This window comes from Lepisma saccharinum, unplaced genomic scaffold (assembly GCF_977018435.1).
Source record: "Lepisma saccharinum unplaced genomic scaffold, izLepSacc3.1 HAP1_SCAFFOLD_768, whole genome shotgun sequence".
In the NCBI taxonomy this organism is placed as follows: domain Eukaryota; kingdom Metazoa; phylum Arthropoda; class Insecta; order Zygentoma; family Lepismatidae; genus Lepisma; species Lepisma saccharinum.
The window spans coordinates 44,385-59,056 of record NW_028143431.1 but is presented as its reverse complement, the minus strand read 5'-3'; the positions used below and the strand labels follow the sequence as shown (position 1 = coordinate 59,056).

Below are 14,672 nucleotides of genomic sequence, written 5' to 3'. Positions count from 1 at the left end.
GTCAACAAGCGATATAAAGTGTTGTTCGCAGGTCAGCGGAAAGTTCAACACACTGCATCGTAACGCGATACATGCGACTTGCTTCTGAACAAGTGCTAAATAAGCACAGAACGTAATCCGTGAGAAACTTTAATGCCGCATGATCGCAATCTTCCGCCTCATCAGGATGACAGTTCGAGGCGAGAGCAAAAAGACCGTGGTAAACACCAAGCTCCACTGGACTGCGCACAACCACACGAAGATTAAAAAATAGATGAAGGTTATGTTTGCACTATGCCACTGACGTTCTTAGCACACTATGTGTGCACACTATGACCTGAGAAATGAGACGGCAGGGCAATCCAAATACATTCCAACCCCGGAGTCCTGGGGTACGAAGCACTGTTCTGTGACTTACACGGTCCTTGACCGATCATTTTCACTGGGGGACCGGAGTCGAATCCCGGTGTGGAAAGTTCCGGAATACTGGGCAGCAAAGGTCAGATGAAAAGACGTGGCCGTGGGGCGGGCGAACACAGGGTAGTCCATTGGAAGCCACTCCAAGTAGCGGTTCCAAGCCCCAAAAATATGCCTTGTCCAATGGCGAACACTGGGGGGATGTTAGGATAGGCCCCCGAAAGTTCACAGCAGACGCCATTGCATACAGTAATTATGGCCACTGGTAGGATGAAAACGTCACAGGTGTCCTGGCAGGTTGCTGATCCACAGGGCTGGGTCTCAACACATTTGGGTCGTTGACTGTACCCGGAAAGTTCCAATATGTGGTGAAGGACATTGCCTGGCCTTACAGAGCAAAAGGGGACGATGTACATGAAAGATGTTCATGCTTCTTCTTAAGGGGGTTAGAGTCGTGGGGGGGGTTTGCTCTGTAAGATGACATTTCTTCTGATGTTTCTGACGCTGATCCGATCCTGGGATGTCACTTGGAATAGGATTTTCGGTGCTGCTAGGTGACATACACCGCTGAAAACCAAAGGAGGCTGGTGGGCTCCAAAGCCTTCAGGAATGCGTTCTTCTTGCGGCCTCAAAAAAAAATCGCTGGGCGACTTTCGAAATTCCTTGAACTCGTGGAATTCCCGAACAGGGGAGGAAACAGGTTGGACATAGGAATAAACTACATTGCTCACAGTCATTCAATATTAAAAGGAAATAAAAAATGTGTAAAGTAATCGTCTTTTATAGGCAAGTGAAAATCATGAGTAAAAATAAGTAAAAATAAACTGTCCAATAAGTGGTATAAAGTATAAAACAAAGTTTGAATGAAGGCTAAAGAAATAAAAGGCGGAAAATGTCATTTGACGCCTTAACACAGGAACACCATTAAAATGAAAAATCTGACTTCATCAAAAGTAATATATGTATATATTGACTAAATTATATATATATATAGCCCCTGGCTTCTCCCAAAATATAAAATAATGTGCAATATAAAACTAAAGTTATGACATGGCACAAAATGAACGAAAATATCTAGGATTAAATATTGATAAATATATAAAAGTAATATGTAGATGGTATCAAATATATCCCCTGGTATCAGAAAATTAACCCGACGAAATCCATTAATACCATGTCAGAAGTGTCAAAGCATTGTAAAAAAATGAGGAACTGACGAAAAAAAAATAATTAGCCCAAAATCTGGTAACGTCACAGCTGTTAAAACGGACCTAGCCACAAGTAAATTCGGGATCACTAAGATATAATAAAAGAGTAAATGACATGGCTCCAATGACGTTAAGATCATTAATTACGAAAGATACATAAAAATGGATGAATAAATCAAGGCGACATAGTGACGCATTGTTAACGCTCACTAGTCAAGGTTGGTTTGTGCTTGCATACGCCTGACGTATAGCATAAATAAACAGTTAAAATGAAGTTCCAAATTAGTAATAGGATAATAGTAACGGGAAAATGGGACAAAATATTTCATGAAACAAATTGATCTAAATAAACGGTGAAAAATGGAAAAAAAAACGGTTTAGAATACTAACCAAACAAAAAAAAATCAAATTAAAATTGCTCAAAGCAAACCATAAACATCCCGGGTGTGACCTTAAGAGGTTGCCTTGACCGGTCTGAAACCGTCGGCAAAATAGGGGGGCGGCGCATTTGTCTCTCTTAGGTAAAATGTAAATTCAAAGGTAAAACTAATCTGGGTTATTGATTTAGAAAACATTTCTTGGCTATCACGTTCCTTTCGTATGATATTACTTCAACTAAAGTCTATGACGTGTGGGAGATTAAAATATAAGCACAATTACTCGCTATTACCTACTTTACGAAGATTAACACGAAATTAATCTGTAAGAAGTAATTAAATTTCATTCGGGAAACTTTTGAAAATAATGAAGGAACGAGAAAAAAAATCGCATAAATAAGCGCCCTTGAAGAGGCTATTATTCACACCTCGTTTAGAGACTAGGAATTTCATTGCCGAAGCCAGCTGAGTGTAAAGTTCATCTACAACAAAGAAAGGTGTCATCAAATTCTCTCTCTCCGAGACTGAAATAAGATATGTTTCTTCCGCTAACTCGAATGTGAAAATTTCCGCACGGAAATCTGGCGACTTACATGGGAGGAAGATCCTGGACTTGAGTCTTGCGACTGCACATATCCTGAGTTCGAAGGAACAAAAGGAAAACAACGAATGAATCGTGCTTTCGGTGCAGAGATTAAACTTGCGTGTTTAAACCTATCGTAAGCTGACGGAATGTAAACGTGATTATACCTAAGGGAGGGCTTGATTGATTATACTATTCGCAATACTTCATCGTTATTTAATGAAAAAAAAAAAAATGACAACCAGTTTTGCCTTAATTTAAACAACCTTTTTAACTTTTATCGCTATTTAGTGATTTAGTTATTTGCGATGCGATTAAATAACCACACGAAATCTGTTGAATAACGCTAAAGAATGTTTATTTAAACATTAAGGAATGCCGTAACTTGAAATATAAATATCATAATATAAATACACATGAAATTTAAGGTATTTAAAATTTAGAGCTAGAAAATGCAAAAGGAGGAATATTAAGCTATCCTTTAATAAATAGCTGAAGGAGACAATAAATATATGGATAATAACAAAAAAATCTCGTTAATATGTGAAATACTCTACGCCTTGAATACCGCTTACGTCTCGTTCTACTTTTCATTACAAGTTGGCTTACGCCTAACTATGGTGTTTTAACAACTAAAAGTCATGCAGACTAAGTCATTCTTATGTCATTGCGCTACAATGACAGTGTCATTCCTCTTGCTACGGGTACCTCTGTGTACACAATTAATTCGTAGGGGAAGACATAACCTTAAAACTAATGGAAGGGAGCGTCACACTTACTACCTTTAGTAGCGGACATCATTGCTCCTCTATTCCTTAAAACATATATATAAACACTTGCGCACTCTTTTATATTTCACTACCGGTATTTCTGCGCGTACAACTAAAAACACCTATTATTATCCCTTAGCTAGAACATTGAATCAACGAGCGGGTTATACTCTAAACGAATGGTAGCGTCACTCTTACTACTTACGCCAGCGTATAGTAGCGGACATATAATTGCTCCTCTATTCCTAGAAATATAATTAGCGTTTCGTTTTTTCACATATTAACTTTACTTTAGTAAAAAAATATTCCTTAAACAAGGTAAAAATAAAAATGCTCTGCGACTGACTCGTGTATTCTCTCGACTATCTCCTTATCAATTTGCACTACAATTATTAGTACCAAGGCTCCCATCTTCGGGGCGAGGAGATTTCAGTCATTTTAGTTACGATGGAGTCGACCACTGAAACTTGTGCATTTCAAAATTATACGTGATAAAATTAAATATCCTCCTTGCGATAATCTTTAACAGTTTAAACTTAAAACACATAAACACAACTGGCGTTACTTTTCGGATCATTAACAAGTTACGGTCTGTTTTAAAAATATATATGAAATTGAAACTTTAAAGGACTTTAATTAATTAAAACACAATTAACTTCAGCAATACTCTCTGCTGTGACCCACTAAGTACACACACCATGGTGTGATTGAGTCGTATCGTTTATACCCGAAATATCATAAGTTACGCACCAAATTTACGTTAAAAAAAATACCAAATTGTTCAAGAGACTACTGCAAAAACAAGGGTCATCAAAATCAAGTGCCACTTTCAAAATTTAGATAAAATCCTGGGAATTGATGAAAATTTCCCAGGTGGTAGTTTTGTCATAGCCATCAGGGCCTGACCGAAGGTACCGGGTTCGAGCGAACCACGGCGTTACTAGGAGCGGAATGACAAGGCTCGTCGGTAGACGTGCCCGGGCTGGCCAAATTCTGGGCGGAATATGACACTCGAATGTCCGACATCGAACCTTCCGGCGCGCGGAATGACGGACGTACCTTATGCCACATCGCACCGACGCGGAAAACCGCGACGAAGCAAGAGCGCAGAGCTGCTGCCTCATTGCCCGTGGCTACCAAAGGAAACATTCTATTTTCGTTTCCTCCGCATTGTAATGTGCTTTAATGCAGCGGGTGATTAGCCTATTGGGTGGGTGTGGTGGGTAAGGACTGAATTAAAGCTGATTATCGACATTAACCATCATTAACATTAAAACTGCGTGCTACGCAGCTTTCCCCAAAAATAAAGATTCGCGAAGAAAAAAAAAACAATTCTGACATGTCACTATTTAACAAATTTCAATTTTCATTTATTTCAGAGTGAAATAAATGAAAAAATTCCGCAACTCCACTACGTAGCTCTAATTTTCATCACATTTCCGTAAAATGGATGAAAAGCCCAAGCATCTCACCACGTAACGTTCATCTTAACTCGGGGATCTTAAATAGGGATGTACTATTAGAACTAGTTGATGGTAGAGACAGCCCTGAACGGGCAGGTACAAATATCTAACTATTCATTAAAATAGACTCATGATTCGTTTCTAGACTGAAGTGAGCAATGCAAATGGCAGAATGGGTGTAGACTAGCTTACCCTGTTCGGTTTAGAAATAAGCCCAGTAGCTCCTGCTTCTCCGATGATTCCAGATTAAAAGACCTCGTGTCGCTCTCATGCGCACGTATATAAACCCTCGCTTGGCCTCTCGTCACCTCTTGCCAAAGGCCAGTGTTCTTACCATTTCCTGTAGAAAGCTTATTCTACACATTCTGAGCAGGAGCTGACAAGGCCTGCCAGGGTCAATATTTCTAAACCGAACGGGGTATGGTACGCCTGTACTTACCCATGAGGGAATCATCCATAGGCATAATCCCTGCATTGTTGACACAAACGTCCAGTCCTTTCAATGTTTTCTTGATCCAGGAAAACATATCTAGGATTTCACTTTCATTTCTGACATCACATTTCCTAGCATACAGCTTTCCAGGTTGATCTTTCAATTTATCGGCCATTGCCTGAAGTAAATAAAAACACAATTAACACACGAATGTCCTGTTATTTAATGCAGAATTTGCATAACTATTTTTTTTATTAGAATTTATCTGCTTTTTAAACAGATTTTAAAACCAGATAACAATTCTGAAACATATAATGCTCTGGACCTCGTTCTGACCTCATTTGGATTTAACGGAACGGAAAATAAAAGAGTTCGAAATGTAAGAATTGCGAAAGAGATGCACCTATTCATTTTAATGTAGGTTGAGATTAAAGTGGGTGAGGAGGATCTTGAACTACAACAACCAGGAATAATCATCTTCCACCCACTGGGTATAGAAACCACATTATTGAATATATCATACTTATAGAGACCCTCTTCAGTTCAGTTCATTCTAATTTTAAAGTCCCATAGTTACCCATAAAAATATATTTAAACAATGTATGGCAGATGTGTGCCACATACACATGTAGAAACCATGTATTTAGTATTTTCTCAGACATCTATAGGGCGTTGTATTAAAAAAAAAAACTGATTTGAGATGGTACCCGATCAATTCATAAGAAGTCTAACTTTGAAATATTGTGAAACATTTGACAAATCATTTATTTGTTATATAATTAGCTGTAACTAATGACACTCTTCAAGTACTGATATATATGATGTACGTACATACATATACAAAACCGAAACCTTCAGATCTCAGAGTAAGCAAGGAAAGCCATACGCTCAAAAGTTTTTCTTTTCTTTTCAATCTTTGGTGAACAATATGATTAGCCGGCAAAGGTTTATTTTCGCATGTAGAGGTACAGATACATGCGCGTGTTTTAGGGTGACATGTCAATTTCTCGTTTATGTGAAAAGGTAAACTTTAATGCAAGCAAAAGCATGTACGAGTCACCGTCAAAGATTTTCGCATCTACAAGGAAAATCCAAAACACATTGGCAACACGCCGGTCTCCGTGGCGGAGGGGTTAGCATAGCGCTCTATGACGCCAGAGGTCCCAGGTTCGAATCCCCCGGCCTAGCATGGATGTTATTTGTGTGTGTCCATGAATTTCATCATATCACCACTCATCCTCATCTTCGCGATTAGCCAAAAGTGGCAGAAATGCGAAGTAAAATAAACAAAATAAATCAATCAAACTTTCCCATCTCACTCGAAGACTTTGAGAATCCAATCAAAAATCTACCAATAGAACCCGTAGCGAGTCTAATTTATGTTGTGCATTCATTTGACTAATATAATTTTCTTACAGTTTGACTTTAGTGTTTAACATAAAATGGCGTTGTTTTTCTGTTGCATTCGATATCAAAATTAGATTTTAAGCAATTATTATCCAATTATAAGTATACTTAATAGCTAAATAGGTAAAAATAAGTTCCCTCTGATAAAATCGCAAATTGCACCCTGTTCAAATGTCCAGGAAATATATAATTTTAGCTAGGAATGATATCGCGATGCGATGAGTCGAGAATTGTCACAGCCTCATCTCGTCTCGTGTGTGGTGAAGTCCTTCTCGTTCTTGTTTGGGTTTATTTTTGTTTCGGTCTCCACTCTGAATTTATTAAAACTTATTCTAGATTCACTTCATGCTCAGATAGGCTAATCGGGACTCTATTTATCTTAAAAATTAATAAATAGGTTTTAAGTATAGTTTTCCGAAAACCCACTTACGAAGTTATGAAAAATATAGGAGATGTACAAGAGTACAAGTTGGTCTGTCGTGTCTCGTCTTGTTTGTGCAAGTATTTCGTTTCATAAAATTCCAATTTAATATATTCCAAAGAAAATGCGGTCATTCATATACTCTTCTGAAGAAGATTTGAATCTTACCTTCGAATCGACGCGACCACTTCTTTAGAAAAGCGTACCCTCCTCACACATTTTAAACAATGTTTTTCTCCGTAGAGAGGTTTCCAAGAACATAGGTCAATGACGTAACTAGTAGCAAGCACAATGTAGTAGAATAAGTTTACAATGGTTTGAATTTCTGTGGTAAGGAAGATAATGCGTATGAGCTATAAACAATATAGGGGAAAGTCTTACAGTACCAACAATCTTACAGTACCGACCGGCTTACAGTTCTCACTTCCGCTGATAGATTGCAGGGTACTACAGTGACACGTGGAGGGATTCTGTAGTCATACCCCACATAGTTCGGGTGCGATGTCTTTTGTTCAGTAGTGAGGGAACTGCGAGGCGTTGAATAAGTTTCACGATATTTTGAGTGAGAAAAGTTATCTTTAGGACAGCATTGGTTCTTTCTAAGGTAAGTCCATCATGTGTTTCGCAATGCCTGTGAAAGGTACATGTGTTAGGTTAATGTTTATGGTAAAAGTTATGTTATATATTCACTACATGGTTTGCCATCACCTGCAAGGTGTCGTCCAGTACCGACCACCCCATCGTCGTCCAGTACTGACAAATATTAACTGTAGAAGAAAATGTAGTCTAATTTGAAGATAGTGGTCAGATCCTTTTTTTATCATTGCAGAGGAAAATGCAACACCGAAGGAGAGGAAAATAGGAAATTGGGCAGAAGCAGTTATGATTGCGGCTGTAGATGAAGGAATTCCTAAAATTCGCATATGATTTGGCAGAGCATCTAAAGCTACCTCATCAATTTAATAATTGCATATCACAGTATTACAAAATATAGTTATTAGATTTGGGCAGACATTAATAATGTAAAAGGTTTCTTGTTTTATTGATTTTAATAATTGTTTTGTATTTCACTGTCGTCCATATTTGGTGGTCGGTACTAGATGACATTTTTCAGTCTGTCGAAAATAATACATTTTTATTTTTCTCAATATGTAGCTATTTATAAGTAAATATAAAATATATAATATATTTTTTATAGCAAAGGAAGAATAGAAAATGGCTTTGAAATTCACAGTTCTTTCACTTTAACAAAAGTTATAATCAAAATACTTAAGGTGGTCCGTACTGCAAGACTTTCCCCTACACTTTTTTTATTGGGCGAATTGAAAATAGGTTCTATTAACAGTAGCACCTTGCGTCTGCTGTCAAATTACAAAAAGGGGTACAGGGGGTACAACTCGATTTACGGATTTAGGGAGTACAGTACCCCCGTTCAAAAAATTGGGTGGGATCCCCGTACCCCCAGTTCCTTCGCCACTATTCGTGCTACTGTCGTTTGACAACACTCTTGAGATACCTTCCTGGAACAGTCCAAGGCCTATTTTCTTTCAGCCGTTGTTTTAAATATAACCTGACAAGTTAAGTCCCAATATGCGCAGATCGCTACGGAGCACTTCCTATTACGTCATCCTCCCCACCACTCTTCTACGTACTGATCTGGCCTTGAGGGTACTAGTGGTGCCAACTCAGCAAAATTAAGCTAAAACACATACGTATATGATAAACGATTTTACATTGACGGTACCGGCTCATACGTATTATATCAGTTTATCAGTGGTTCATTTGATTTAATCCGGTCTTTGAAAATGCGTGCGGTGCGCGGATCGTAAACTGTAGTATTACGCACGCGCGTTAAGGTTTATAACGAAGAGAAACTACAGGGCGAATGACTTCATTTTCTGAATGCGACATCGAGCAGTGGCCTTTTTTTTTTTAAAGCCGAGTGGGGCGGGTGTTCTTTTGTTTATCGTGCAACAATCACTACGAGAAGGCAATCTGATTACACGTTTGCTTGTGTTCTTTTTTAAAGCATTGAAATGTTCTTGCTCTTTACTCTTGGCTGCAAGTAGTAGGAGACTACGATAACGTCGGTCGGTGTTTAGTACTATTTATAATTTATTTTCATGTACTTAGAATTAATTAGCATGTATTTAGAATAAATTTGCATATTATTATAATAATTTACATTTATGTATTTGCATGTTTATAACTTTTATGAATTAGTTCGAGTACCGGGAACGACCTAAATCGTAATCGGACCTTTACCATCACCCATTACCACCATTCATAGCGTTTCATAAACCACAAAATCTTATTTTCAATACTATAAACATTAATATTATCGTTTCATACTTTGCAGTAATAAACATAAAATCATATGCGTAACATTTAGTAACACTAATTACTATATACACATTTTTCATAAAATGAAAAATTAAAAATTCATAAAATTTATAAACATGCAAATACATAACTGTAAATTATTATAATGATATGCAAATTTATTCTAAATACATGCTAATCAATTCTAAGTACATGCAAATAAATTATAAATACTAAACACCGACCGACGTTACCGTATTCTCCTACTACTGCTGCATATTTTTGAAATGCAAAAATCAAATCATGCCGGGTCCAACGAAATCCACAATCTACTCTGGAAAGCCCCTTAGAGGACAGGCCAGAGAAATTGTTTACAATGTTACAACATATTTGCGAAATCAGTATAAACTTTAGTATAATGTTGTCGAGTCCACAATCACCGCCAGGGGAGTATCTAAATGGATGGTTTCTCAAGTTTGGAAAGAATTGGATTGGATTGATTTGTTGTTTTAAGTCCACTTATGCACAGTAAGGCTAATCGGGACTTGACCTACAGTTTAAAGTGGGATCAGAACCACTATGTGCCTCCACCGGGAATCGAACCCAGGACCCCTTGCTTACAAGGCGACGACGCTACCACTGCGCCATCGGGGAGGCCAAGATTTAAAAGAAGGAAAAGAGTTGTTGGCGAAAGGTAAACTGAATTTCTGTACTCCGACAGGTAGAAAACAACCCAGGCAAAAGAGAATACAAATTTCATTGAAAATCCTCAGACCATTCCGCTCCCTCCACGTTGCAACACTGCGAACCAACGTCGCCGCGGAGAATGGAGTTAGAGCTCATATTTCAGTGGAGCACAATAGTGATCCGCACGTCCATTGAAGGGAGTGTTTTCGGATACGTAGTATTTATATTGTACATAAGTACGTGTTTCTAAATCTGTTATAAATATAAGCAGTGGGTGTGTCCAAACCTCCTTGTGATATGTTTGGGAGAGAGAATAGCAAAAGTAAGATTTTAAGACATATATTTTTGTTTGGATTCATCTCAGGCAAATGTAATGCACCAAATTTAGAATTTTTTCCCTACTTTAATGTGTTGAATGAAATAACTAATATTTTTTTGTTAAAAGAACCAGAATACATCAAAAAGGACATTCTCGCTATAAAGTCAGAGAAATTTTGACAAATATTGGGTAAAAATGAAAATAATATATGGATCACAATAGTGATATACGCAACCAAAGACGCTAGTTTTTCTTATGCTGGTTTTTGGAGAAAATGTATTGCCTCACACCCTCTTCAAAAAAATCCTGCTGATGCCTCGGCGCTGCCTGGGTATCCTCCACCTATACTGCAGAAGGTTTAACCTGGCACAGTTCGCGCCAAACCGTCCATTTCCTCCTGCTAGCCGACTTTCCCGGGCGTCACGTGAGTGTTTTCAACCATTGGCAGAAGCCTTGGAGACAGCATGTTCTTTGTCCTCCGCCTACCAGGGGTCGCCGCTTCCTTCACGTGTCCTTTGTTGCCACGTTGTGAAGAACGTGAATGTTCTGGTGGTGGGGACATCTGTGCTTGCACCTCCAAATGACCGCTCGAAGCCCGGCCTGTCGCCACGTTTGCTCGCTTGCACCGAAATCAGTGGCAACAGCGTCCTACAGACGACAGAGAAGGTTTTGGCGGGAACCGTACCAGGTTAAACCTTTTGCCCTATACAGCGTGCACTACGTACGTTCAATATACTACGATTCGACTTTCCCAATGCATTTTTGTGAATGTGCGTAACTACCTTGTGGAACATTTATTATATATTGCGAAACTATTGCTCACCATATATATATATATATATATATATCTTTTTCCAGCTTGTTCGCTCATTGCTTCTGGAGAGAAAGGGAGAGGGATACAGAGAGAGAGAGAGAGAGAGAAAAACAAAGAATTGGAATGGGAGAAGCGTGATCTTGAGTTGTGTTGGGCGCAGTGGCGGCTCGTGGTCCAAAATGTTGGTGGTTGCAGCAAAAATATATATGTATATGTGTGTGTGTATATATATATATATATATATATATATATATATATATTTATAATGTTTATATGTGACTGACACGTGACACTTTCGAGGCGTCCAATTAATAATCATCATACAAAATTTGAAGTTTCCATTTATTCGGCAGCATGCAGAATTGTGTTTTTTTGTGATTACATAAGAAATACTTTAATGTTCGGATCCCACTTTAAACTGTAGGTCCAGTCCCGATTAGTCTTTCTGTGCATAAAGTGGATTTAAAAAACAACAAATCAAATCAAATTGTTATAAGTTTCAATCATAATTTAAATTAGGTTAAGATTCTCCCCAAAATAAAATATTTATCTTTGCTTAACGTGGACATTTTGTCTGTTGCCCTTACGACACAGGACAGTGAGAACTTAGCTGCTGCTCTCTAACGGTGTATGAAAGAATTAGCAATCAAGCGTTTGTTGTTGGTCCGAAACGGGTCGCCTGATTTTGCTGTGTTGTAAACCCATTGCAACGACCAAGTCGACTGAAGCAGGGGATAGGAAGAACAGCGTTGAACTTCGCTCCAATACTCCTCGCTGTAGATATCAGGCAGTTGCTCCGGCTTTGCAACGCCTACCTGTGCGTCTACTCATACACTGTGAAATCTCGCAGGCTGCCTCCTTTTTTCTAACATATCATAATGGAATTTGCTTTATGAAGCAATGAAGGGCAAAATTGTTTGTTTATGTTCAATATATTTAATAGGAAAACAAATGAAAAAATATACTAACAAAAAGTATGAAATTTTGTTGTAAAATATCCGGTCGTTGTGCAACACTGCAACAATATCAGTAACCGCCCCTGGTTGGGCGATATATCGTCCACACTATACATCGCGATGTTGAAAAATATCGTCCAGGCGATATCAACTAGACGATACATCCTCACGATATATTGGCGATATATCGTCACTATATTCTTGCGCTATATATCATGTAGGCGATATATCGACGATATTTGGCGATATACATCGTGTTGGCGAGCAATATTTTAAGGGCATGTACGGCATGTCGTTATTATCTAAAGGGATATATCGCGATATCAAATTTCCGATATTGTCCATCCCTATCTTGAGCCTGTTTGAAGAAAGTTTAAGTAAAGAAGACTAAAATTTGTAACACTGAGCTCACCTGGATTGTTTCCACAGTTGGGGTGGTGGGGGCGCATCCGACCACCTTCATCCCCTTCTTCACCAACTCCTGGGCTATCGCGGCCCCCATCCCAGAGCTGGCCCCCGTCACAAGGGCGACACGTCCTTCCCAGCGCAGCATGGCTTCAGGCTTCTTTGGCGATTCAAGTTATGTAACAGAATGGTCTTTGGCAGTCAACGGAGCACTCGAGAGATAACAGCTCGAGTAGATCTTTAAAAAGGCAATGATAAGATAAAGACAACGTATTTGTGCAGATGAGACTTTAGAGTGGCGAAGGAGCTACGTCTAACACTAAAATAAACATCTGGTACAGTGGAATGCAAGAATATTAGCAGACGAATTGTCCATTTTGTTTCACCCAACGAATATACCTAGCATAGGAGCCGATTTCTTCTGATATTGCAGGTTGGGGGACAAAACTAAGTAAACCACAGATAACGTTTTTTTCCTCGTTTCGAAAATTATAATTATAATTAATTAGCTACTGAGCTCATCTTTTTAGTTCTTTTAGTATCTGAGTGCTTATCAATTCTCCTTTTTCGCGTTCTTTTAATGTGTCTCTTTCGTATACTTTCGCCTCACAGGCTCATCGAAAATAGACACTGACAACGGACGTTAAAAGTAGATTACATTCGTTAGAAAAACAAAGAAGTTTTCAATTTTTCGATTGACTGACTCACACTCAGAATATGATTATTGATGACTACATTTTATCCCACTCTTCTTCCATTATTACCTCACATAATGATAATATACCATATGTTTTCTTAATTCACTGTGCGTGCGAGCGATTGATTGATTTGGATCTGTGTGTTCCATAGAATAAAAACTTGAAATAGAGTAAACGCACAGCCATACCGGAAAGCATGAAGATTGAGCTGGGTGATATTTCGACGTATGTGCCCATTTCAGACTAGAATCCTGCGTAATTTTCAACCTCTTTGTATGCAAAGTAAATAATTCAAATTAGAAACTTGAGGGAATAATGATCTAAAATGTTATCGCGCAGAATCGTCAATAAATACACGAAATTTTCATCACACAAATAATATTTTGTTGCAAGATGAAATAATTCTGAAAGTTATAAATTGGGCCTCTTATAGGGGGCCCAAACGAAAACTGGAGGCGGGACCCTGGCCTACCTGGTTTCGGCGTTCATGATACCTAGATCAAATGAGAAATGCTGAAATCGTTCTTCTTTTGTTGAAGCAAATGAACGCGAAGTCTTGCATTACTATTTATGATAGAGTGTGGCGTGTTATACTAAACTTACCCTTCAGGGGAGAGTAACCAGCCTTGCTCTACCTGTTATGGGTATACATTACTTCCCAAGGCAAATTATCTGCATTACACAATCAAGAATAAGAAAACGTTCGATCGAACTAAAAGACGTAGAATAACTACCATATTCTTTACCATGGATATTAGGGGATAACTCAGTTATTTTATCTTTGAATGATAGCCCAGATGTTCAGTTTAAAAATATATTTAAAAAAAATTATATTTATTTCTTGATTAAATATATACAATAAGTTACAAAATAAATAACCCCCACAAAAAAATTACATGATCCTCCTTAATTAAAACACTGAAATTCTTATCTGAAATATATATAGGAGTGGTTCGTACGCTGGCCTAGACCAGCAGTACTAGTTCAAAAATACATTGAAGCTTGACACTTGTATACATGACATGTTTCTCTAATTTCCTCTCTTTCGTGTTTATAAGAATAGCCATCCAGAAATATACTAACTTTGTATGAAATACGGCAAACGGTTTAATTTCTGCCATTGTTCCTTTTGTTACCCGATTAAAGAAAAAACAAGACACCTTGACAGTGTTGAATCCACAACATTGTACGACGGTACGAGGAACAACATATACCACGATGAAAAGAACCTTAACCCAAAAGTCTCCGCGCAACTTCCCTTTCAACTCGGACCATAAGGAAGCATGCTTCACTCTGCCCCTTCCCTCCACGCGGGAGTACGGTGCACAGGAGTCGCCGGTCTGCGTAGGTTTTTTTGCTTGTGGTTTCACTATGCTTGTCTCCTCGCCAACGGATATAGTTATATTGAAAAAT

General features: G+C 38.3%; 1 protein-coding gene across 1 annotated transcript in view; it reads right to left on the bottom strand.

The window, feature by feature from the left end:
• The window catches only part of LOC145983311 (dehydrogenase/reductase SDR family member 11-like), a gene marked incomplete at its 3' end in the record, with an annotated part of 33,559 nt that extends 20,802 nt beyond the window's left edge, over window positions 1-12,757 (bottom strand). Inside the window, exons 1-2 of the mRNA XM_083116456.1 lie at window positions 12,569-12,757; window positions 5,237-5,408 (exon numbers count right to left, since the gene is read on the bottom strand). Coding sequence (XP_082972582.1) covers window positions 5,237-5,408; window positions 12,569-12,709 — 313 coding nt within the window. The remainder of the gene's footprint in view (window positions 1-5,236; window positions 5,409-12,568) is intronic.
• Between the last annotated feature and the right edge of the window lie 1,915 nt (window positions 12,758-14,672).